The sequence below is a fragment of the Suillus clintonianus genome (assembly GCF_016758775.1).
Source record: "Suillus clintonianus strain FC179 chromosome Unknown DEU56scaffold_15, whole genome shotgun sequence".
Lineage (NCBI taxonomy): Eukaryota > Fungi > Basidiomycota > Agaricomycetes > Boletales > Suillaceae > Suillus > Suillus clintonianus.
The window spans coordinates 237,472-258,270 of NW_024539239.1; the positions used below are offsets into that span (position 1 = coordinate 237,472).

At 47.7% G+C, this 20,799-nt stretch overlaps 11 protein-coding genes across 11 annotated transcripts; 8 read left to right on the top strand and 3 right to left on the bottom strand.

Moving 5' to 3' along the window:
• The first annotated feature begins 272 nt into the window (after positions 1 to 272).
• DEU56DRAFT_971415 (ribonucleotide reductase) lies at positions 273 to 1,981 on the top strand. Its single transcript, XM_041359455.1, has 6 exons — positions 273 to 456; positions 516 to 621; positions 673 to 737; positions 786 to 1,437; positions 1,487 to 1,727; positions 1,781 to 1,981. Exons 1-6 carry the CDS (start codon positions 379 to 381, stop codon positions 1,800 to 1,802), a joined length of 1,164 nt encoding a protein of 387 aa, XP_041211553.1. The 5' UTR covers positions 273 to 378; the 3' UTR covers positions 1,803 to 1,981.
• Positions 1,982 to 2,125: 144 nt separating this feature from the next.
• DEU56DRAFT_152409 (uncharacterized protein) lies at positions 2,126 to 2,719 on the top strand. The gene is made up of 3 exons (XM_041344790.1): positions 2,126 to 2,315; positions 2,385 to 2,538; positions 2,592 to 2,719. The coding sequence occupies exons 1-3, from the start codon at positions 2,201 to 2,203 to the stop codon at positions 2,599 to 2,601; spliced, it is 279 nt and encodes a 92-aa protein (XP_041211554.1). The 5' UTR covers positions 2,126 to 2,200; the 3' UTR covers positions 2,602 to 2,719.
• On the top strand, positions 2,401 to 5,588 carry DEU56DRAFT_786069 (uncharacterized protein). Its single transcript, XM_041352337.1, has 8 exons — positions 2,401 to 2,538; positions 2,592 to 2,843; positions 2,892 to 3,000; positions 3,049 to 4,520; positions 4,581 to 4,724; positions 4,780 to 4,962; positions 5,010 to 5,072; positions 5,130 to 5,588. The coding sequence occupies exons 2-8, from the start codon at positions 2,838 to 2,840 to the stop codon at positions 5,286 to 5,288; spliced, it is 2,136 nt and encodes a 711-aa protein (XP_041211555.1). The 5' UTR covers positions 2,401 to 2,538; positions 2,592 to 2,837; the 3' UTR covers positions 5,289 to 5,588.
• Positions 5,589 to 5,870: 282 nt separating this feature from the next.
• DEU56DRAFT_786078 (uncharacterized protein) lies at positions 5,871 to 6,909 on the top strand. Its single transcript, XM_041352338.1, has 3 exons — positions 5,871 to 6,020; positions 6,088 to 6,573; positions 6,629 to 6,909. The coding sequence occupies exons 2-3, from the start codon at positions 6,235 to 6,237 to the stop codon at positions 6,815 to 6,817; spliced, it is 528 nt and encodes a 175-aa protein (XP_041211556.1). The 5' UTR covers positions 5,871 to 6,020; positions 6,088 to 6,234; the 3' UTR covers positions 6,818 to 6,909.
• On the top strand, positions 6,812 to 7,437 carry DEU56DRAFT_786080 (uncharacterized protein; the record flags this gene model as incomplete). The annotated part of the gene is made up of 1 exon (XM_041352339.1): positions 6,812 to 7,437. Exon 1 carries the CDS (start codon positions 6,934 to 6,936, stop codon positions 7,435 to 7,437), a length of 504 nt encoding a protein of 167 aa, XP_041211557.1. The 5' UTR covers positions 6,812 to 6,933.
• A 178-nt stretch (positions 7,438 to 7,615) lies between these two features.
• DEU56DRAFT_882805 (Brix-domain-containing protein) lies at positions 7,616 to 8,904 on the top strand (the record flags this gene model as incomplete). The annotated part of the gene is made up of 7 exons (XM_041356128.1): positions 7,616 to 7,666; positions 7,719 to 7,908; positions 7,966 to 8,075; positions 8,125 to 8,257; positions 8,311 to 8,566; positions 8,615 to 8,685; positions 8,741 to 8,904. The coding sequence occupies exons 1-7, from the start codon at positions 7,664 to 7,666 to the stop codon at positions 8,902 to 8,904; spliced, it is 927 nt and encodes a 308-aa protein (XP_041211558.1). The 5' UTR covers positions 7,616 to 7,663.
• On the bottom strand, positions 8,877 to 10,872 carry DEU56DRAFT_786085 (peptidase M18). Its single transcript, XM_041352340.1, has 8 exons — positions 10,643 to 10,872; positions 10,532 to 10,593; positions 10,382 to 10,481; positions 10,130 to 10,334; positions 9,850 to 10,072; positions 9,715 to 9,801; positions 9,245 to 9,661; positions 8,877 to 9,195 (listed from the first exon to the last, which is right to left on the bottom strand). The coding sequence occupies exons 1-8, from the start codon at positions 10,772 to 10,774 to the stop codon at positions 9,003 to 9,005; spliced, it is 1,419 nt and encodes a 472-aa protein (XP_041211559.1). The 5' UTR covers positions 10,775 to 10,872; the 3' UTR covers positions 8,877 to 9,002.
• A 92-nt stretch (positions 10,873 to 10,964) lies between these two features.
• On the top strand, positions 10,965 to 14,859 carry DEU56DRAFT_786090 (WD-repeat-containing protein). Its single transcript, XM_041352341.1, has 14 exons — positions 10,965 to 11,034; positions 11,086 to 11,196; positions 11,245 to 11,510; positions 11,560 to 11,869; positions 11,920 to 12,291; positions 12,344 to 12,524; positions 12,574 to 12,671; positions 12,722 to 12,919; positions 12,981 to 13,154; positions 13,203 to 13,421; positions 13,471 to 13,602; positions 13,656 to 14,105; positions 14,159 to 14,577; positions 14,630 to 14,859. Exons 1-13 carry the CDS (start codon positions 10,999 to 11,001, stop codon positions 14,459 to 14,461), a joined length of 2,850 nt encoding a protein of 949 aa, XP_041211560.1. The 5' UTR covers positions 10,965 to 10,998; the 3' UTR covers positions 14,462 to 14,577; positions 14,630 to 14,859.
• Positions 14,539 to 15,590, bottom strand: DEU56DRAFT_978594 (uncharacterized protein; the record flags this gene model as incomplete). The annotated part of the gene is made up of 5 exons (XM_041359703.1): positions 15,105 to 15,590; positions 14,988 to 15,048; positions 14,860 to 14,932; positions 14,631 to 14,802; positions 14,539 to 14,578 (listed from the first exon to the last, which is right to left on the bottom strand). The coding sequence occupies exons 1-5, from the start codon at positions 15,521 to 15,523 to the stop codon at positions 14,539 to 14,541; spliced, it is 765 nt and encodes a 254-aa protein (XP_041211561.1). The 5' UTR covers positions 15,524 to 15,590.
• Positions 15,591 to 15,708: 118 nt separating this feature from the next.
• Positions 15,709 to 19,141, top strand: DEU56DRAFT_152565 (fungal-specific transcription factor domain-containing protein). The gene is made up of 12 exons (XM_041344791.1): positions 15,709 to 15,942; positions 15,991 to 16,152; positions 16,202 to 16,487; positions 16,540 to 16,551; positions 16,605 to 17,198; positions 17,254 to 17,263; positions 17,323 to 17,414; positions 17,469 to 17,577; positions 17,632 to 17,859; positions 17,910 to 18,115; positions 18,162 to 18,293; positions 18,350 to 19,141. The coding sequence occupies exons 1-12, from the start codon at positions 15,818 to 15,820 to the stop codon at positions 19,031 to 19,033; spliced, it is 2,640 nt and encodes an 879-aa protein (XP_041211562.1). The 5' UTR covers positions 15,709 to 15,817; the 3' UTR covers positions 19,034 to 19,141.
• On the bottom strand, positions 19,017 to 20,724 carry DEU56DRAFT_930869 (uncharacterized protein; the record flags this gene model as incomplete). Its single annotated transcript, XM_041358702.1, has 7 exons — positions 19,017 to 19,561; positions 19,613 to 20,008; positions 20,057 to 20,149; positions 20,202 to 20,323; positions 20,371 to 20,507; positions 20,574 to 20,598; positions 20,650 to 20,724. 7 exons carry the CDS (start codon positions 20,722 to 20,724, stop codon positions 19,249 to 19,251), a joined length of 1,161 nt encoding a protein of 386 aa, XP_041211563.1. The 3' UTR covers positions 19,017 to 19,248.
• Between the last annotated feature and the right edge of the window lie 75 nt (positions 20,725 to 20,799).

Consider the following 20,799-nt stretch of genomic DNA (forward strand, 5'->3'; position numbering starts at 1 on the left):
TGCGTATTTGTTCCACTCAACGACAACATTACGCGACGCGTTGTTGGTTGTTGTGGACGTGGATGCGCGCGCGGCCTTTCATCATTTCCATTATTAGTACACCCAATCAGCAAAACCCACTTCTCACGTCTTCACGTTGGCCGTCTCCGTGGCCAGTCACACACGAATTCCAGTGCGTGCCACCGCATGGAAGACACAGATTCAATGGAGGACTGCTCACCACATGTGAACATTTGAAAGCGCGGAATCCGGACAATCGGCGAGGGTGACCAAAAAAAATCAGTCACGCACATCACATGATCTCGGGACGCATCCGAGTCAAAGGATTCACTGAATGATTAATGATTCAGATCGTTCAAAGGTACAAGCATCATCTTTATGTCTGACACTCAACCACTCGCAAACATATCTTCTTTCTTTGTCTCGTCTGTCCAGGACCAGGACCTTCCATTAGAGGTTTGTTGCACTTGTTGCGGACACAGGCAAGCCTTAGCTGAGGACTCATCTTATGATAGGAGAATTTACGGCATAAACTTTCCCTCGAAGACCAAATTTTCGGTTGCAATGGTGTGAAGAGCTCGGGTACTTCAACCGAGGACGAAGTCCATGACTCGGAAGAGGGTGCGCTTCTTTAGCCTTTCATATTCACTAGTCTTACCCGAGCATACATAGAATGTGAACCGCTCCTCATGCCCTCTCACCGGCGCTTCGTCCTTTTCCCCATACAGTATCATGAAGTTAGCCCCTTTTCTCTTTGTAATGGACTTGACCCGAACCATGCACAGATTTGGAACATGTACAAGAAAGCGGAGGCATCTTTTTGGACTGCCGAAGAAATGGATCTCTCAACAGACGTTTTGCACTGGAATACCCGACTGACTGCGAATGAATGTCACTTCATCTCACACATTTTAGCTTTCTTTGCTGCCTCGGATGGCATAGTCAACGAGAATCTCGTTGAGCGTTTTTCGAACGAAGTCCAGGTCCCAGAAGCTCGATGCTTTTATGGTTTCCAAATCATGATCGAAAATGTCCATGCCGAGACCTATTCGCTCCTTATTGACACGCTCATCAAGGACGTCAATGAGCGCGAATATCTTTTTGATGCAATAGAGACCATACCGGCTGTCAAGCGAAAGGCAGACTGGGCATTACGATGGATATCTGACAAGCAGGCGACATTTGCTACTCGGCTAGTTGCCTTTGCTGCTGTTGAGGGTATCTTCTTTTCCGGCTCGTTTGCATCAATATTCTGGCTCAAGAAGCGTGGACTAATGCCGGGGCTCACTTTCTCCAATGAGCTCATCAGTCGTGACGAGGGGATGCATACCGACTTCGCTTGTCTTTTGTTTACCCATCTCAAGCGAAGACCACATCCAGATGTCATACAACAAATCATCACAGAAAGTGTCCATATTGAACAAGCGTTTTTATCAGGCACGTGTCCAGTCATTTATCTTGGGCTCGTATTGATTGTGCACCACAGATGCTCTTCCAGTCAGCCTCATTGGCATGAATGCAACCCTGATGTGTCAGTACATTGAGTTTGTCGCCGACCGTCTTCTGGTATCGTTGGGGAACAACAAGTTCTACAACTCCACCAATCCATTTGATTTTATGGACATGATTTCCATGCAGGGAAAGACAAATTTCTTTGAGAAGCGTGTGTCTGAGTATGCGAAGGCACATGTCAGACATTCAGACAGTCCGGCGTCTTCAAGGGTGTTGTAAGTTTCCTCCTTATGTTAATCTAGAACTCGTGGCTCATTTAACACTTTAGTTCTGTTGACGAGGATTTCTGAGCTTCGATGCTCTTTTGTCGTCGCTCGTACCAATTCATAATAATATAGACTGCAACTCAATCACGTATGTACCTAATATCTTATTTTATAGCCACCATATGCCTGTCTGTGCTTGTAACCCTCTACTTAGTATTTAGCATGCCACCTAGCTCACACTTCATATACATTTATTTCGGAATTCCTTCGTCTAAGATGGTCTGCCTGGCGTTGCAACTTACTGCATCGCAGTTTCTAAGAACTTTTCCTGTGACAGACTGACAGTGTCTCAGGACTTATTTGACAAATCACGTGGTGAATTTTAATCACCTGACTCAGTACTAGTAGTAGTCGTGGACTCCGGCACTGGAGGGAACGTGTAGACTTGCTCTGAGCCCTTCTGTCAGACACCAGTTGGACGTATGGCCTTTCCTATCCCTGATCACCTCCCGCGGCAGCTTGATGTTTCATCAACTGTTCTTTCCAAGTTTGATTCTGCAACATTACAGTCCCTGAATTCGTCTTTTGCATCCTCATGTAGGGCTGATCTTGACGAGTCCATTCGATTAACCAAGGTATTCTAATTGATATACGTTTTCTGTTTAGTAATGATTTGGAGTAGACAAAACTTCATGACAGAATACGTGCAGACTCTTCTAACTTCCAAAGGCAGCTGTTTTCGGCGAAGTCTCTCAAAGAACAACTGGATACACTTTCTGGACATGTCCAAGCCCAAAGCGTTGTGCTTTCGGACTCTAAGGCGTGTGTTTGCTCTGCTGTGCGTTACAGGACGTTTCATTAACAACTCGCTAGTCTGGTCTAGTCCCGGTCTTGCTTGAGGCTTTGGAAGGTCACCAATTACTTGCCCAAGAGTCCTTGAATGCAGATGTCTCGAGTGATTCTCTTTCATACCTTTCGGAATGTAGAGCACAGCTGGATGCGCTACAGAAGCTTGTTGACGCAGGGGATCTACCTCCGGATTCAATCGCGTGTCATGCTTTGAATTCCTTGCTTATTTCCGTCCCCGGGCCACTGAAAGACGCAACGGTAGTGTCTGAAATGCAAGTAAGAGAGTAACATCCTTTCATTCTATCTTAACTCGCTTGCTTGTAGAGTCGGCTGCGCGTGCTTGCCAATCGTGTGGAGGAGCTGCTTAGCGATGCTTACACCGGGAGTGTTGTGGTGAACGCGTCTGAAGTTATCATCAAACCATTGGTGCTTGGTGAGTGAAGGAGCATCATCGTGGGGGGTATCTCAAGTAGTTTTCCAGTGCCTCGGTTACTGAAGCCCTTACCCCTTTCGTCTGTCCTCTCATCAATCAGCTCCGCATCGCTGGCATCACACCTTTCCACCCTAAGGAGGGATATTTTAACGCATTACATCGAATGTTCTTTTGACCAGCCAACGTCACTTACGGTCAGCACCATGAAAGACACGTCTGGAGCCTTGATGCATGTCCTCAGCCGATTCCCTGCGTCCCCGAATACCACTGACACAGGTTCTCCGCTTGTCAACGTATCCACGGCCCTCGACTTCTTACACGAACAATTATTTCCTATCCTCCCATTGACACACAAACACAGTTTCCCACGGAGTCTTAGCAAACCCATATCTGCTGCAGTCCTGGCGCGTTTGCTTATTCCTGGTTTGCCCTCACAGCTCGAAGCTCTTCCTGCTTTCTTGAAAATTGCAAACAAGGCAGTGGACTTAGAAGACAAGTACATCGTCGGGATACTCGATACATCCAGCGAGTGCGAAATCAAAGTTTGGGTCAACAATGTCTGCGCTCATTATGAACGACATCGGCGGTCGCACATTCTCGATTCTGCACGCAAACTTATCATTCAAAGTACATCTTCTGAGCCAACATTCCACGCCCAGCTATCCCTCTCCCAAGAAACTCCTGACATAGCTGAACTTGCGCCCGCAAATGAGGCCGATGCATGGGGACTCGGTGACGATGGCCAGAGTCTCGAGGCAGGCTCCTCGGAGTCCCTTGCGGAGCCAGAAGAGGATAATGTCTGGGGTTTTGATGACGATCTGGAGGAGGAAATTGAGACTCAGCAAGCAGATCCTGCAGAAGCCGTAGAGGAAGACCCAGGAGATGCATGGGGCTGGAATGACGAAGAGCCCGCACCCGAAGAACTAGTGCAAGCGGAAGACGCATGGGACGACCCATGGGGTGAAGAACCTACCCTCTCGGAGGTGACTCCTGATGTGCGGATAGTACCTGGATCATCACAACACCCGCCTGCGAACTCTGCGCTTGCGACGCAAAAGGTCTCTACCAGAAAGCAACCATCCGTCAATGATGGTCGCCCCACGAACGGCACCTCTCGCCATCCTTTTAAGTCAAGGCCTATAACTGAGCCTTATTTGGTATCTAATCTTGCGAAGTCAATCATTCGTACGGTCGAGGACGCGTTGCACGAAGGAAAAGGACTGTCATCGTCGGGTATCTTTCCCTCCTCACCAACATCCACAATAACACCTGGGACGCTCATCATGCAGTCAGGAGCACTTGTATTAGATTTGTATCGTGCAGTGTATCCTGTCGTCGCTGCAGCACGACTCGTTCGCCCTGGTGATGTCATGCAGTTCTCCAACAACTGCTTTTGGCTTGCAGAGGAGGTTGGTCGCTTGGTTACATACGAGCGAGGAGTGCTTGTTGTGAAGAATAAATTAGAGGAATGTAAGAGTGTTTTGCAGGTGTTAGCCGACAGTTGGTATCAAGATGGCATTGTGAGTTCTTGACTCTTTACTGTCGCTTGTCTTGAAGTACTCGCTCATCTATTGGAACAGGGCAGACAACGCACAGTACTATGTGACATTCTAGCGAGTGCGAAGGGCTTCACAGATACGTCAGACCAGGATCGATATGATGACTGCGAGCTGGCTATTTCCCGCGTCGTTCGCGAGATCCGAAGCGCTGCGAATGCATGGAAGGTGTGATTGAGGCGCATCCTGTGATGTTGAACGCGACTAATCATGTTTACCATAGCCTATTCTCCCCAAGAGCAAGTATTACACCGCCGTGGGAGCAATAGTCGAGATTTCATTACAGCGCATTCTGGAGAATATACTTGCAATTCCAGATATCCCTGAGGTGGAGTCGCACAAACTGAGCGAGTTATGCAGAATATTGGCTGCTCTTGAAGGGCTCTTCGTTGAAGATTCCAGCGAGGTATGTTTGCCGTGCTTTTGCAAGATAGTTAACTCACCAATGCCCAGTCAACTTTCGTGGTGTCATACGTTCCATCATGGTTGAAATTCTCACATCTGTCTGAACTCCTGGTATGTCTCTTTGTAGTCATGTTATTCGATGAATTTCTCATTGCGCTCCTGTTCCAGGAAGCGTCCATGGCTGATCTCACATATCTTTTCGAAGACGGAGCTTTGGTAGACTTTGAGGTGGACAAGTTGGTTAAATTTGTGCGTGCCTTGTTCGCAGACACACCACTGAGGACAAAGACTCTGGACAAAATTACGGGTGGACATCCAGTCCGGTGATGTATGTGACTGAAAACCATGCACTTATACTAAAACGTTGCACTGGAACGAATGTGGATGCCATTAGATAGTTTCCTGGGGTGTACATGCGGACAAAAGAGACGACATGATGGACAGCGATGCATATACATACATCTTCCGCTGGTTGCCGGGCCAGTAAGGCCAATCTGACAGATTATTTCAATTCACAACTGGATGGGGAAAATAAAGCTGTCCCTTCTATCCATGGACTTAATGGGCGACTATGTATCCGATGTCTATTGGCACGTCTGTGCTTGTATCGTGTGACTGATTGACGATCCTGACTCATGAATTACAATGAAATCTGCATAATATCCAACGTTGCTTGCCGAACCCAACAACGGGTTTCTCGCGATTGTGATATATTGATATTCCGTTTCCGTTTGCCCTGGGCAGTGGGATCCGATGTACGAGAAACTAGGTGTCCACTGAAGTTTTGGAATATTCGTATTATTTAATAAATCTGTTCGGAGAGTAAGGAAGTGTACGGTTTGAACTTTGCGGAGCATGCCGAGTTACAACCGCCATGCTGCGCTCATCTTAGGACTCTTCCATCATGGTCAGACCTTGAAGTCAGTCGATCCACCAGGCTCACTAGCTATAGTTGAGCTGCTAGTACTCACTCACCTGAGACATCTAGGCTAGTAGTAGACTGCCGCGGCCCGCCTAGGCATCGTTTCACTATTCAGTTGAAATGCGGATGAGTCTCAGGTGAGTGAGTAATTACGATTCTGACTAGGGGGCGACTCAATTCAATTCTAATCATGACGTCCCTCAGCTCACACATGTCTCACTGTAATGTCATGCATACAGTTTAATTGGTCTCGTCATTCAAGAGGTATACAATCTCACTCTGACTTTCTCATCGCTCTCATAACTTGAACTACAACTCCATCTTGCATACTCATACAACTTCTCTTCATCCATGGCTTTTGAAATCCAGCAATTCCTCACTTCTGGCAGGCTCCAGAAGTCCGACTTCACTCTCTCGCATTCCGCCTGCGAATCCAGCGTCTCTGATGCGGTCATGTCTTCCTTCTCCATCGTCCCCCAGGACATTTCACCCCACACCTCTCGCTTTTCTGCATACTCCAACGACTCATCTCCTCATAAATTCAAGCGCAGGCGCTCCAGACGCTCTTCCAAGGCGGAGGCGGCTGTGAACCTGCTTGAAGATGCCAACAAATGTAACCCTTTGGCTCTCGAAACTCTTGCTAGCCTTTCCTCGAACTGGCTCAACCTGTCCTTCGCGGACCGCACTCCTACCTACACGGACTATTTTGTCAATTACTGGCGGGACGCAGTAGAAAAACAGCAAGACCTTTCGGTGGATCATTTTACTGCTGTCATGGCAGCTGTCCACGAGGATTTACAAGCTGGATCAGCCGTCTGCTCGACCCAGCCCACGCCCGTACAAGCCAACGAGGAGCCCTCCGGATACGTGCGATACGAAGATGATCCCTTTACACTCAGCTGTCCGTGGGACGATGATGGGCAGACTCACCTAGACGACTGGGTCAAATGGGACGAATGGCGGCGGGAAGATGACGAAGTTTTTTTCCCAACCCGCGACCAGCACAACTACGGAGCTATTGGCCAGAAATCTATATATCCGCAGCGCAACATGGGCACTCTTTTTGAGATCGTGGCACCAAAGCCGGTCCGCGCATGGAACAACATAAGCTGGCTGGCTCATCCACCTGTCGCCCCTGAACAAGTCCACTGGGAGGTGTTTATCGAACCCGAATCACCCGTCGTGCATGACGTCCCTCTGTACTATCTTCCAAATTTCTCCGTTGCAGCCATCTATGCGACTTCACGCGCGGAGTCGACCACCGTCAATGACACTGCCAGTGTATCTCCCTCGTCCTACTTATCTGCTCTTGCCGTCTCTATTCCTCCTCTGCGTGTCAATGATCCTCATTCTACCGTTCACGGAACAAAGGCAATTCGCCCCAGAAGACAAGGGTCGAGAGAATATAAGCTGTTCCAGTTTTTACGCGTACGTCCTTTCTCTTATCTCGCGCCAGCGGTCGAGATGCTGATTTGTGTTGTGCAGATGTCTTATGATCAAAAAGTTGCTGAGATTGAGAGATTGATTAGATGGATGAGATCTCATTCCCAGTGAAAACCGACAAGAATGAGGTAGATATACGTAGATAGATATCTAAAAAGTTAAGGCCCATGAAATCTATCGATGTGTTTCGATGTGTTTAGACAAATGAGACTCTGGTCACGTGTTTTGACTTCCAGCACAAGGCATAATGTTTTAGGGGAGGTCACGTGATCCATGATTTTCATGGCTTGGTTTTCCTTCATATGTAGCCTGTAAGCCCTTGATTGTCGACGTGAAGATGGTGATACATCCAATCCCCCTTCTCCAGCTTTCGCAGTTAACAACGATTATAGATCCGGCGACAAACGCGCGAGCGACGACAATATATCTACGCCAAATCCCTCGAGGCTCAAGAACGTCAAACGTATGAGCGCAAACGGCAGCTCAAGGATGCACTTGCATCGGGGAAACAACTACCAACCGAGCTCAAGAACGACGCAAAGACACTAGGAAAGGGCTTGGCTTTTGACGAGGCACAAGAAGGTGCGTTGCAATCATCTACGGTGCCACACTGGTGTATTTACCGGGTCTTTTGATCAGAGCCGTCAACGCACATAGACAGTGAATACTCGCGGGCTGGTATTCAAGACCCCAAAATTATTGTAACAACATCAAGAGACCCCAGTTCCAAGTTGTTGCAGTTCGCCAAAGTACGTTGTGCAAATATTTGACACCCATTCCTTTTGACACTTTGCAAAGGAAATGCGACTCGTTTTTCCCAACTCACATCGAATCAACCGAGGAAACTACGTTATAAAAGAGCTGTCAGAAGCTTGTCGTGCCAACGACGTTACTGATCTCATCGTTCTTCATGAACACCGTGGTATTCCTGGTACGCTAAACTAGAGTCATATCCATCTGTGCGCTAAATTGAGCTTCAAACAGATGCTATGATTGTCTCGCACTTCCCCCATGGACCTACCGTCTACTTTACCCTGCACAACGTCAACCTACGGCACGACATAGGCTCATACAAGTCTTCCACCGTCTCAGAACAGTACCCACACCTCATTTTCGAAGAGTTCACGTCTCAACTCGGTACCCGGGTACGAGACGTGCTAAAATTCCTGTTTCCTGTGCCGAAAGAAGACAGCAAGCGTGTGATGACGTTCTCGAATGACGGAGACTTCATTTCCTTTCGGTGAGTGTGCTTGGACAAAATGCAGCAGATTCATTCTGATTTGCGTAGACATCATGTTTTTGTAAAAGTAGCTCGGGATGTCCAACTGGCGGAGGTTGGACCGCGCTTTGAGATGAAACGTGAGTGCGATCTCATTGGCATTATTGGTAGCCAACTCAGCGCTTGAATTTTTAGCGTACGAGATACGGCAAGGCACTATTGAACAGACAGAGGCCGAAAGAGAGTGGGTATTGGCGCATTACGCGAGAACGGCCAAGAAGCGCAGTCTACTATCTGGTCCCGCAGCGCATTCAGCGGCAGATTCGGATCGGACATCGAGTAAACGGCAAAAACGATGACATGTACATTTGTGGTTCGTTTCAATGTATGTGAGAGTGCCCCAACCACACGAGCGACATATGATGGTGTATACAGTGCAGCCCATTGCAGAAGTAAACTAATCCAGGGTGAGCGTCTTATCCAACTCAGCAAACCCTTCAAAGAATGAGGTGAAGAGGTCGATCGCGCTTTGGACGTCATGAGAGCCTGCAGTCTCACGAATGGAGTGCATAGACAACATGGCATTACCGACATCTACTGTGCGCAAGCCAATCTTCGATAACATTGGTCCAACTGTCGAACCGCATGCCCTGGATGATGATGGTCAAGAGAAGCTTCTAGAGATAAATGAAAACTCACATGTCGTTTCGAACCTCATACTCCTGAACCTTGCCTCCTTTGCGCTCCACGAGTTTCTTCACAACGAAGGACCCGATTGCGTCGCTGGCGTATTTCTGTTTTGCATTGGTCTTGATGACAATACCTCCGTTCATAGTCGGCTGGTGGTTCTCCTCGTGCTTAGAGGTATAGTTCGGGTGAACTGCATGACCCATATCCGCCGATATGAGGAATGACCGAGCAACAGACTGTGAGTGAAGCGCAGGACTAGGAGATAGGCGCTGCAGGAGCGAGGGAATTAAGGAAGATTCTGCCCCAGATGTGGAGACGCTGCCAATTTCCTCATGATTGAAGAGGGCGATGCAATTGACGTTGCCCTCGAGAACATTGAAATTAGGAGACGAGACAAAGGTGGAGATGGCGTCCACAGCACAGAAGCTACAATTACCTGCCCTTAGATATGTTCCAAGTAAAGAAATCGAGCAACATACGAGCAAACCTGATTGTCCATGCGAGGGCTGAACATGAACTCATTATTAATGCCTCCCAAGACAGAAGGTTGGGTATCATATAAATGCCTGCGGAAACGTCAGATGTAAACTAAGTCTAGGAATTCTGGAACACACAATTCAAAATCATGAATCTCTTGAGGAGAAACTGACAGTTCGTTGGCAATGACAGATAGAAGAGCCGGGTGATGATTGCCCTGTATGCTAGCAGCTGTCGCGTTCGAAAGTGGTACCTTGTCATCTTTGGATGTCTTGTTCAAGTTTTCCGCGACAAGACCTAGAATGGGTACAAATTCTGTCTCTTGGTTGAACTTCAAGCTGTCATTGACATTTCTGTCCACTGAACTGGCAATAAATTAGCGTTCCTCTCCAAATATACTCAACAAAATGTACGGACGGTGAATAGCGAGAGTAGGAATACGCAACAGAGGCCGGTCAACCTTGATGAGCTTTGATTGAAAGGTCCCATCTTGTTGTGTGACCACGACTCTCCCAGCCAAGGAGAGGTCCCGATCGAACCAAGAGTGCCAGATACCTCCACCATAAGTTTCTACTCCGACCTGGAGGTACCCAGTCTTCTCTCGCTTGGATATCGGGCGCACCTGCGCTAATTTTAGTTACTACAGGTGAAGCTTAGTAACTGATCCACCCTCAGATTCGGACTATCAACGTGTGTAGCCACGATAGATAAGCCCGCACCGGCCTTCCAGTTTGGTGGAATGGTAAAAGCAACTAGTGAGCTCTGATTGCTGTAATACAAATCAGAATCCACGAGTAGCCAATTAGTAAGGAGACTGACCGGGTAAAGTAATATTTCCCTCGGGGTTGCAGAGTCTTCTCCCAATCGTCTGTCTCCCGGATCTGCGCTATTGTATGGAGACAGTAGTCTGAAGTTTGTGGTCCAACTCACCTTCTTGAATCCAGATGCTTCCAGTCGTATCGATGCATTAGTTACGGCATGAAAGGGAGTTGGTGATGCGTTCACGAAAGCGATGAAGCGTCTGGCTGCCTCAGAGCTCGACTGAGTAATTGGTAGCATCATTACTTGAATTTGATGACAGTGTGAATCCGAGACCAGATTGCCTTTCGAATTCTTAGTTCGTCCAAGATGTCTAGTTCGCAAGCAGCAAGGTGGGAGGCAGAATTCAACCGATCAAGCTTTACATTAATATTGATAGATGTGAGAAGAAATTGCCATTTATAGGGTCTCACTTTTTCCTTGCCTTGGTCCACTCGCATATGTGTAACGCATCGTGAAGCATACCGATGGTGCAAAGCTATCTGCGGCACGGGCCAACCCAGGTATGTAGGGGCTTGTTTCTTTTCATTGGATTCGTGCTCACAGTCGAATAGGCTTTTGGGCTGATTTGTAGCTCATCTTCCAACTCACTATATGATGGCAAGCTAGCATATGTCCCAGCACTTGAAGACGTGCTTGTATGGGATATGAAGAAAGGGCAAATGGTATGTGGATAGTGTTTCAAGTTTCATTCTGTGCTCATGTGCAGCCAGCTATCGATGTGGCACGAAACAGGACACAGATCTGAGGTTACCTGCATGTGCCGTTCTCCTCAAGAAAACATTTTTGCGGTGGGTTATGCTGATGGTTCAGTACGCCTTTGGAACAGTGCCTTTATCTCCGTCATTGCGACGTTTAACGGGCACCAAAAATCTGTCACTGCTCTCGCATTTGATGCACAAGGAGCCCGCCTCGCGTCTGGCTCGCAAGATACAGATATTATCGTGTGGGATGTTGTAGCCGAAGCTGGTCTCTACCGGTACGTATTGTCAACACGTTTTATGAAGCTTCTCTCACCCTTCTACAAGTCTACGAGGTCATCGCAATCAAATCACAACCATACGATTCCTTTCCGAGCCTGAACTTCCTTCCACCTCGACTGGTTCACGCTCTCAGATGTTACTTACAACATCAAAAGACACGTTCATGAAGTTATGGGACATGTCCACTCAACATTGTATTCAGACAATTGTTGCTCACCGCTCCGAGGTTTGTTCCTTGGACATCGATTCAGAGAAGAACTTTATCTTCACCGGAAGCAGCGAGGGCGAAGTCAAAGCATGGAAAATCGACCATGGGGCACTGTCGCAGGGTCTGGCGGAAAATGAGGCAGGCGAGGCAAGTCACAATTTTAGAAGAATTAATCCGGAGCTTCATCTTCTGTGTAGGTCGCAAAAATGATCCATCCTGTCACCAGCCTCCCGCTCTCGTCGCGTCACCGCGTATCCCAGATTTTATTTCACCCGTCACAACCATACCTTGCTGTTCAGTCACACGACCGATCCATCGAGGTCTTTCGTATCCGAACTGAGGAGGAAATCAGAAAGAAGCAAGCTAGACGGAAGAAGCGTGCAAAAGAGAAGGGGAAAAGCAAAAACAAAGATAAAGATATCGATGACGCTGTGGACGACGTCATGGATGTTGACCAGGAGATCAACGTGATTGATCTTTTCACTCCTTACCTTGTTGTTCGAGCAAGCGCAAAAGTTCGCTCTTTCGATTTTGGCTCCAAGGAAGCTGCATCGAAACCCGGTGTTCAAGTTCGTAACAAATCACTCGAACCGCGTACGACTCTGACCTGTCACGTCGCAGCTCTTTGTGGCGTTGTCATCAAACGCCCTTGAAGTGTACAATATTCCGCCCCCTACAAAGTCCAAGGAAGAGCCGCCTGAAGCCACTCGGGTTTTTTCGGTCGATCTTCCCGGGCACCGGACAGATGTGAGGACTTTGTGTTTGAGTGCAGATGACCAAATACTTGCGTCAGCATCTAATGGTACGTTCGCATGAGCAATTCCAGTACTTCACTAATATGTGTATGGAAGGTTCCTTGAAACTATGGAACATGAAAACAACAGCGTGCATACGCACGATAGACTGCGGCTACGCTATATGCAGCACCTTCCTTCCTGGAGACAGACATGTAGGTTTTCAAAACATCTTCACAAACATCTCATATAATGTATCCTCCAGATCGCTATTGGAACAAAGTCCGGGGAGATTTTAATATATGATTTGGCATCTTCGGCACTCATGGAGACCGTAAAAGCCCATAGCTCCACTGTTTGGTCGATTCATGTTCGTCCGGACGAGCAAGTTTTGGTCAGCGGTAGCGCTGACAAGGAAGTCAAATTTTGGGAGTTCGAGCGCAACGTTACTTCTAATGATGAGGTTAGTGTTTCGTTGTTGGAATCAGCACTCTGCACCCTTGATAACGAACTAGCATACGCAGGTCAAAAAATCATTGTCATTAAGTCACACACGAACTTTGAAGATGTCAGATGAAGTCCTGTCTGTTAGATACAGTCCGAATGGGAAGCTATTGGCGGTCGCTCTACTGGACTTCACAGTCAAGATTTTCTACCAAGACACCCTAAAGTTCTTCCTTTCTCTATATGGTCACAAGGTAAATATCAGTGTCCTCTGCCAACACAAAATTTCAACGCCTTTTCAGCTGCCTGTCTTGGCAATGGACATTTCGGATGATTCCAAGCTCATCGTTACGTGCTCCGCAGACAAAAACGTTAAGATATGGGGCCTCGACTTCGGCGACTGTCACAAGTCAATATATGCTCATGAGGAGAGTGTGATGCAAGTGCTCTTCGAAAGAAAGTCACATTGCTTCTGGACTGTTGGCAAGGATAAGATGCTCAAGTACTGGGATGGGGACAAGGTGAGACCACTTCTTTTCCGCTTGAGAATCATTTACAAGTCTCGCGCAGTTCGAGAACATTCAGAAACTTGATGGTCATCACAGCGAGATTTGGGCATTGGCCGTGAGCAACCATGCCAATTTTGTAGTGACGGGCTCACACGACAAGTCCATCCGAGTTTGGGAGAAACTCGACGAACCGGTGAGCTATGCTGCAGTGATTAATCTGTTAATATGTTGTGACCGTGCATCTAGCTTTTCCTCGAAGAAGAGCGGGAGCGGGAGCTTGAACAAATCTATGAAAACGGAATTGCAAATGCACTTAACCGTCCTGACATATCCATCATCAATAACAATGAAGCTGATGCGCAACCCTCTGGGGAAGCAGCCGCGGTCACCAAGCAAACCTCGGAGACACTCATGGCGGGCGAACGTATCATGGAGGCGTTGGATCTCGCTGATGCCGAGCGGACTGCTTTCCAGGAGTACGAAGGAAAGGTTGCTCAAGCGGGTTCACTCGAGGCCGCAGGTATGCAGCCACCGCCTCGAAATCCTATTCTCGCCGCATATGACTTGGAACCTGAGGCATACGTCCTACGAGTTGTCGAGAAAATATCCAGCGCTGCTTTGCATGACGCCCTGCTGGTACTGCCGTTTGACAAGGTAATCTCATTGATGCGCTACTTGGACCTATGGGCACAGAAAGTAAGTTTTCCTTCGGTTGTCTCTTCAGATACATATTTTGATGCAATACGAAGGAGTGGAATATGTCCCTCGTTTCTCGCATATTATTCTTCCTCTTGAAGATCCATCACCACCAGATAGTAGCTAATCGTGTCATGCGCACTACGTTGATCCCGTTACGCGTCCACCTGCGTAGGTCATTGCGCCGCGAGAAAGATGCTATTGGATATAATCTGGTTGCATTACAACATCTTCGCCGAAAGACAGAAGCAGAGAGAACTGCCCAGTTCTACGAAGAGGAAGATTTCGACGAGGAGAAAGTTCGCGCGAGGATCGCAGAGGGCAAAAAGAGAAAAAGGGTTTCCATCAAAGCTTGACCGGGAATAGTTCTAGTCTCGTACTCGTAAGTATCTAGCGGTACAAACGACAAACAAACAATTTTCTGCGGAGCGGATCAGGATTTGGTGGTCTGTGGCCCCCACAAATCATTGTCCCTGTCATGACTGTTCAGTCGTGGAGCCCTTGTGAATTCTGACTTGTGCTTACCAGTTATCAGGATCTGTTGCTTGTCGCATCTGCACAGTCAGTACGCCTTCATCCAGGTTCGCCAGTTCGGTGAATGCCGCCCTGGTGAGGTCGACATGACGAGATCCTTTGGCGCACCCCGCACAAGTGTCCACAATACGAGCAAATATACACTTCGACTTGCCGTTGCAGACTAAAATCACAATCGAATTTACCGCGACATCGCACTCAGAACAAGATTGCAACTCACGTTCAATGAACTTGAAGCATTGGGGCCTCGTCGCCCAACCTTCCAAGGTGACGGCACCCACGAAAGACTTGTCCTGTTGAGCGTTACTTCTCAGGTTCAATCATAGCTGCATACAAATACATGCTTACTGTCGGTGCCCATCCTCCGTTACTCCAACAACTGGGATTTTCTAGGTCATGGCCAGTATACCTGATAAACATAGTTGACCACATCATATAGACTGCGGTATAGGCGAGATCGCATACCAAGTTATGGTGACGCCCTGCGGGACTCCCTTGCCTATACATCCTGCGAAGATAGAAGCAAGGCTTTGGACCACGGTTCCTAAAAACCCAGTAGTTGTGGTTGTGTTTGAGGTTTTTGCGCTCTTTTCTCTGTATTTTGATGTTCCGGTGCTGGCGGATGTGTTGCTCTGAGATGACCTGCGCAGTGCTCTATGGAAGGAGTGATCTTTGTGACTTGACGCGGGATACTTGTAGTTCAGATTAGAGATATTGACCGCTTCCCATCCGTCCCTTGGGTCGAAGGAGCGTGATTCGGGTAGAGAGTGTGCTTTAGCGTATCGGTTGTCTTGTACGCCCCGCGTGCCTGTAATATTCATGATGGCTGCTTCGACCAGCGAAGCAAGAACCTGGATTGTGAAGACGGTTGCAAGCCAGCGCATGTTTATAGTGAGAGGAGTAGATATGAGACTACAAATATATGGGCGAGCAATCGCGATATCTCCTGCGATGTCGATTGTTGCAAAAGTCGCTTGAACTCGAACTTCCACTAGGGCGGACGCGTTCTGGTCACGTGACTTTTGATTTCTCGGTCAATTCTGAAAAGGAGCACGGCTACTCGGCTCCCGCTGATGATCCCCCTTTGCGCTATCTTACTATAACAAATCTTGCAGTTGTTTTCCTTTTCCTTCACCAATCTTCGGGGACTAGGGTCTTCTAACTTTGGACCTACATCTATGCCGGCGGATACATCGAAGAATCCCCTGAATGCTCCCCGTCGTATATCTCGCAAAATAGCAAACGAGGAGGAAACGGAACTCAAGCGCGCTCGTGGTGAAATATCGTGCGCAGAGTGCAGAAGGTATTCTCGTCTTTCTAATTTTGAACTTTTCTGATGTATTACCTGAAGGTTGAAACTGAAATGTGACAAGAAAGTGCCATGCGGATCCTGTGTTCGTCGAGGGTGCCCAACCATCTGTCCTAACGGTCTCGTCCATTTATTATGCATTCAGTCAGCCTTTAACATCATTGTGACATCTACAGGTAGTCTTTCCACCGGACAGGGTACTCGGTATATATGATTTTTTTCCTGGTTACTCAACGATACTGATCATTATTAGTTTTGTTCTTGCAGATACGGAACACCTGCATCGCAAGATTATGGAGATGGGCCAGCGAATTCGACAACTCGAGGACGCATTATCCATTTTTCAAGGCGGCGTGTCTGTCGATGTTCATCCGCTTCTCACCGAAGATCTACTCTCCATAAAATTTGGACCAGAAGCTCCGAAGCCTAGCAATGATGCCACAAATGAAAGCAGTAATGTTCCCATCAATTCATTCGGTACTTTAACTATCGGCGATGGAGGAGAGTCAAATTACTTTGGACTTTCTGCAGGTTCAGAGGTAATGCCATTCTTCAGCTTTCTCGTGAACGCTTAGTGACGGTACCCAACAGACTTTATTCATGGTATGTTGGCTCAAAAAATGTTTGAGATATATAATCCTGTCGCACCCTGGCAGGCCGGCGCTGTACTCGATGGAACTTCGTCCTCGCAACCAGACGAGCTTCCAAGCATGTCTGCGGATATCTCTCGATTGGAGTCAAGCCTTCCCTTCAGTTTGACTGGTATTCCTGATCATGATCGGTGTCAAAGTATCCTGGACTCATTGTTAAGCCTTTTACCACCATACCCGCGGGCTTCTACACTCTGCGAGACATATATGGAGCATGCTGCTTGGATATTTCGACCAATCCGACGAGAAGAGCTGATTGATGATATGATGTCACCTGTTTATGCCCTTGCTCAGAAGCGACAAAGTAACCCATCTGAATTTACCGCAGAGTGCCCTGAACATACCATCGCCGCTCTCTATATGGTCTTTGCCCAGGGCGCTCTCATGGACTTGACGTTGCCGTCATGTAATCAGGAAGCGGAGGACTACTTCCATCTTGGCCGTGTGGCATTATCACTCCGCTCTGTTTTCGAATCACCGACTGATCAAACTGTTCAAGCTCTGGCTTTGATGGGATACTGTTACAGCAACAGAGGCAAGCGATACGCGTTAAATAGTGCGTGGTCTGCCATTGCACTGGCCAGCAAATTGGCTCAGAGTGTATGTTTATCGTTTGATCATCTTGGACATGTCATTGAGTGTGTCTTCTTTTCAGATGGGTCTTCGTGAGTATTTGTCTATGGCCTCATTTTCATCAGCCTTCATTCCTTGCAATTTTGCATAGACCGCGACCCTTCCCGATTTAATTTGAGCCCGAAGGTTGTTCAGCGTCGACGTACTCTGTTCTGGGAAGTCTTTTCTGCAGATCTCTTTCATGTGGGTGATGTCGATGTCTCTTGCTCTTTGACACGATTTTGACGAATTGGTTAGAGTCTCGCTTTGGGTCGTCCTCCCTCGAACAGGTTATCGTACATAGACTGCGAGTTTCCTGAAGACGAGACGACTACTATGAATGATAAAGGGGAGGTCGAGATTGGGTGTGAGTTCTGACTAATGCCCCTCGTATTTCGTTGATTCCCCTTATTTTGGGCAGTTTGGCGATGGAAGCATACTTTCACAAGAGACGTATTCTCTCAGGTTACAGAATTAACGCTGAGCGCAGAACTTCCAAGTTACGACACTATCCTAGAACTCGACAGAAAAGTTCGCGAGCAAGTCTTACCTCCGTCTTTAAACCTTTATCGTTCCAGCGTCAAAGACGATTACACCACTCCATCAGCCTATATTCGTGGCCGTATCCTTTTCCAGTTTAGAACGACGAGTGAGTCCCCTGAACGTGATGACCTTCGGTCCCACCTGATGTCTTTACAGCGATGTTGTTCATTCATCGTAGCTTTTTTGCACAAGCCTTGCTCGACTTTCCCACAAATCCTCTCCGCAGTCCCTACGCTCCATCATTCCTCGCTGCATATCGTTGTGCGTCGGCAACGATCAAGACGACTCTCCTTAACTTTCAAATGTTTCCGGAACTCTATATGCGTTGGTGGCCTATCTGGAGTCATCTGTTGTCTGCAGCTGTACGTGGTAGACTTAGTGCATGACGTGATACTCAAGCAGGCACAGGTGATTGTTGGATCCATCGTCACACGAGCACCATCGTCGACTATGGCGCCTGCTGCATGGGAGGAATTGAACCTTGCAGTAGAAATGTTTTCACGGGGATCAGAGACATCAAGTCGCGCTCGACATGGTTTGGTACACATCATTCACAATCAATCGTTTTAGTATATTTTGTTGATGCGATTTCCCAGGCTATCCTAATTGCACTCAAGCTGAAAGCCTTTCAGGCGCTTGAAAGGTATCGCAGCGGGGCGGCATCTAACATGCAGGGCAGTCAATCCTCCCTCCTTCCGGAGGTGGGGGGTGATGACGAACTTACCATGTTTGGTGGCCAGACGCGTGTCCTCGTCAGCAAGATCCTTTCGCAGCAGAACCGCAAGAAAGTACCATCGCGCTCTGTTACTCTATCAGCTGCAGATCCATCACAATCCACCGCGAGTACTCCCTCGGCGTCTGACGACGGCAATTCACCCTCAGATTCCATCCCCGACGTCCACCCTATGCTTGTAGAATTCCTGCAAATGCTTCCTCCCCCATCCATGTCAGATCCCACAATAGGCACAGGAGATGTATCTATGACCTTCCAAAACCAGTGGGATGCAATTTCTCTGCCTCCCGAATTCATGACACCGGGCCCCGCGCCCGCGCTATATTCCTCCGTCACCCAGACATCCAATTCAGTCTCGGCTTTTCAAAACCCCCTCCCACAATCCCATCTGTTTGATCCAACGAGCATCAGGCCTGACGCTGATCTTGCTGACCTTGGACTTTATCTTTCTGGAGAGTCTGGGATCGACGAACGATGGAAATCCTTCATGCGGGATTCTGGAATTTGGGGTGGACCCCAAGGTCATGACCTCATGACAGATACTTAAACATCTCCTTTCTCGTGGAAACGTGTCAAGTCTAAATTATTGAAGTGTATTGAAGTGACTCTGGCTATATAATCGATAGTGTTCCATTACACATCTAGTAATTTTAGATCATGACTGGATAGTGGATCTACAGTCATTCTTGTATTGCAGTTCCCGGCGATCGCATAAATATTACCGCTGAGTTTGCTATGAACGGATCTGAACAGGCCGTCCCATCATCTCCTTCCACGATAAAAGTCCAAAAAGGCGTATTTATCTTCCCATCCAAAACCAACCCTTTTCATCTTGCCTATTCTCGCTAATAGCACAGCGCAGACTTCGGCAAGCACATCAGAACGTGGCTCAGGAACCACCTCATTGACTATGAAGAGCTGAGAGCTAGGGGATTCCGAGAGCGGAAGTTGGCGGATGGAGATAGATTGTGGAGAAAGACAGGTGCATATTTGAAATAGATGTCGGAGGGGGTTGAAGGTAGTGTCTGGGACTGAGTGCGACAAAGAGGGTTGTGACGGTGTCGGGGGATCGTATCTAAAACTAGTTAGATACAAGGAGATGAGTGTTGGAATGAATGTGATTTACCTCACACACATCACGAAAATATTGTAACCCTTTGTAGGAACACTTGCGCCATTGAAGACATCGGCGAATCGAAGCAGACCCCTGCCGTTGCTGGTCGTGCATTCAGGAAATACGACAACGGGACGACGCGCTGAACGGCGGATGTCGTCGAGACTGCGTAAAGGCGCAGAGGAAGGGGCTGATGGCGTATTGCCAGTGGAATATATTATTTCCAATAAAGACACCTGACGAAAGCCGTGAATGACTTCTGGTGAGCTCAATACGCGGTCAAAAGAAGATATAGCTGCGGATCCTGTCCCTGTCTTTCGTCCTGGGGTGTACGATACTGATGATGCATCTCTGGCGGAAGACGCTGTGGGTGCATTTGCAATAGGCAACACAAAAACCGGGTTGTATCTTACGAAACTCGTGAGAAAAATTTGCAAATACAATCGAGCATCTTACTGGTATGCCAGCCAAAGGACTTCTATCCAAGACGACCAGTTTGATACTATAAGGTCCCCAGCTCGTGGATTCCACTTGTTTTCAGGGAATTTTCTACCTGTTTTGTGAGCATATATCTCAAAAATCGATCCACCATAGAGCTGACCCTCTTTTTCGAACAATAAGCTCCGTCGGCACAGACCAAAATCCTATCACATAGAGCGCCAAGCGCGCAAGCAGGGCAGTGCCCAACCATAATATTACATCTTGTAATGGTAGAACAGGCCGCTGTTTCATTGAGCGAAAACGTAAGTGTGAACTTTGCAGCCACTCACACAGATAAAGCCGATCACATGAACTAAGGCAAAATGGATCGCAATAAGGACGATGATCACAACAGTTCGTATGACAGCAACAACGGCTCTGATAGGCGTCAGAAAAGTGACGAAGAGGTCGCGTTCCTGTGGTGGTACTGGCGCAAGGAAAGGCTGAATACGGGAGTGAGCTACTGCTTAATATATTTTGACTGTGGAAGCACTAGCCTGAATGCCCGTTCCAGGATCCTATGACACGAAACGTGAGCATAAAGCAAGCTAGAAAGTTGAATTCAATACTCGGAAAGAAGAGAATTTCTCCATCCAACTATGCAAACACGAGTGGTTGGTGTCAGTCTGACGAAGTCGAGACATGTACAGCTAAATTAAACATCCGCGTGACCTGCCGCCGGCTTTGCCATTTTCGGTACTACTCTTGCTGCCCTCCTT

What these genes read in the sequence shown, in the direction of transcription:
- DEU56DRAFT_971415 (XM_041359455.1), top strand. Translation starts at nt 379, where the DNA reads ATGTCTGACACTCAACCACTCGCAAACATATCTTCTTTCTTTGTCTCG. An exon ending in ACCAGGACCTTCCATTAGAG is followed by an intron (nt 457 to 515) that starts GTTTGTTGCACT and finishes ATCTTATGATAG; the next exon opens with GAGAATTTACGGCATAAACT. An exon ending in TGAACAAGCGTTTTTATCAG is followed by an intron (nt 1,438 to 1,486) that starts GCACGTGTCCAG and finishes TGTGCACCACAG; the next exon opens with ATGCTCTTCCAGTCAGCCTC.
- DEU56DRAFT_152409 (XM_041344790.1), top strand. Translation starts at nt 2,201, where the DNA reads ATGGCCTTTCCTATCCCTGATCACCTCCCGCGGCAGCTTGATGTTTCA. An exon ending in TTCGTCTTTTGCATCCTCAT is followed by an intron (nt 2,316 to 2,384) that starts GTAGGGCTGATC and finishes TTTTCTGTTTAG; the next exon opens with TAATGATTTGGAGTAGACAA.
- DEU56DRAFT_786069 (XM_041352337.1), top strand. An exon ending in GCGCTGCGAATGCATGGAAG is followed by an intron (nt 4,725 to 4,779) that starts GTGTGATTGAGG and finishes TGTTTACCATAG; the next exon opens with CCTATTCTCCCCAAGAGCAA. An exon ending in CACATCTGTCTGAACTCCTG is followed by an intron (nt 5,073 to 5,129) that starts GTATGTCTCTTT and finishes CTCCTGTTCCAG; the next exon opens with GAAGCGTCCATGGCTGATCT.
- DEU56DRAFT_786078 (XM_041352338.1), top strand. Translation starts at nt 6,235, where the DNA reads ATGGCTTTTGAAATCCAGCAATTCCTCACTTCTGGCAGGCTCCAGAAG. An exon ending in CCTTCGCGGACCGCACTCCT is followed by an intron (nt 6,574 to 6,628) that starts ACCTACACGGAC and finishes AAAAACAGCAAG; the next exon opens with ACCTTTCGGTGGATCATTTT.
- DEU56DRAFT_786085 (XM_041352340.1), bottom strand. Translation starts at nt 10,774, where the DNA reads ATGATGCTACCAATTACTCAGTCGAGCTCTGAGGCAGCCAGACGCTTC. An exon ending in GAGATTCATGATTTTGAATT is followed by an intron (nt 9,802 to 9,849) that starts GTGTGTTCCAGA and finishes ACGTTTCCGCAG; the next exon opens with GCATTTATATGATACCCAAC. An exon ending in TATGAGGTTCGAAACGACAT is followed by an intron (nt 9,196 to 9,244) that starts GTGAGTTTTCAT and finishes ATCATCATCCAG; the next exon opens with GGCATGCGGTTCGACAGTTG.
- DEU56DRAFT_786090 (XM_041352341.1), top strand. Translation starts at nt 10,999, where the DNA reads ATGGTGCAAAGCTATCTGCGGCACGGGCCAACCCAG. An exon ending in TCCTTCCTGGAGACAGACAT is followed by an intron (nt 12,672 to 12,721) that starts GTAGGTTTTCAA and finishes TGTATCCTCCAG; the next exon opens with ATCGCTATTGGAACAAAGTC. An exon ending in ACGTTACTTCTAATGATGAG is followed by an intron (nt 12,920 to 12,980) that starts GTTAGTGTTTCG and finishes TAGCATACGCAG; the next exon opens with GTCAAAAAATCATTGTCATT.
- DEU56DRAFT_152565 (XM_041344791.1), top strand. Translation starts at nt 15,818, where the DNA reads ATGCCGGCGGATACATCGAAGAATCCCCTGAATGCTCCCCGTCGTATA. An exon ending in TCGTGCGCAGAGTGCAGAAG is followed by an intron (nt 15,943 to 15,990) that starts GTATTCTCGTCT and finishes TATTACCTGAAG; the next exon opens with GTTGAAACTGAAATGTGACA. An exon ending in AGGGGAGGTCGAGATTGGGT is followed by an intron (nt 17,578 to 17,631) that starts GTGAGTTCTGAC and finishes TATTTTGGGCAG; the next exon opens with TTTGGCGATGGAAGCATACT.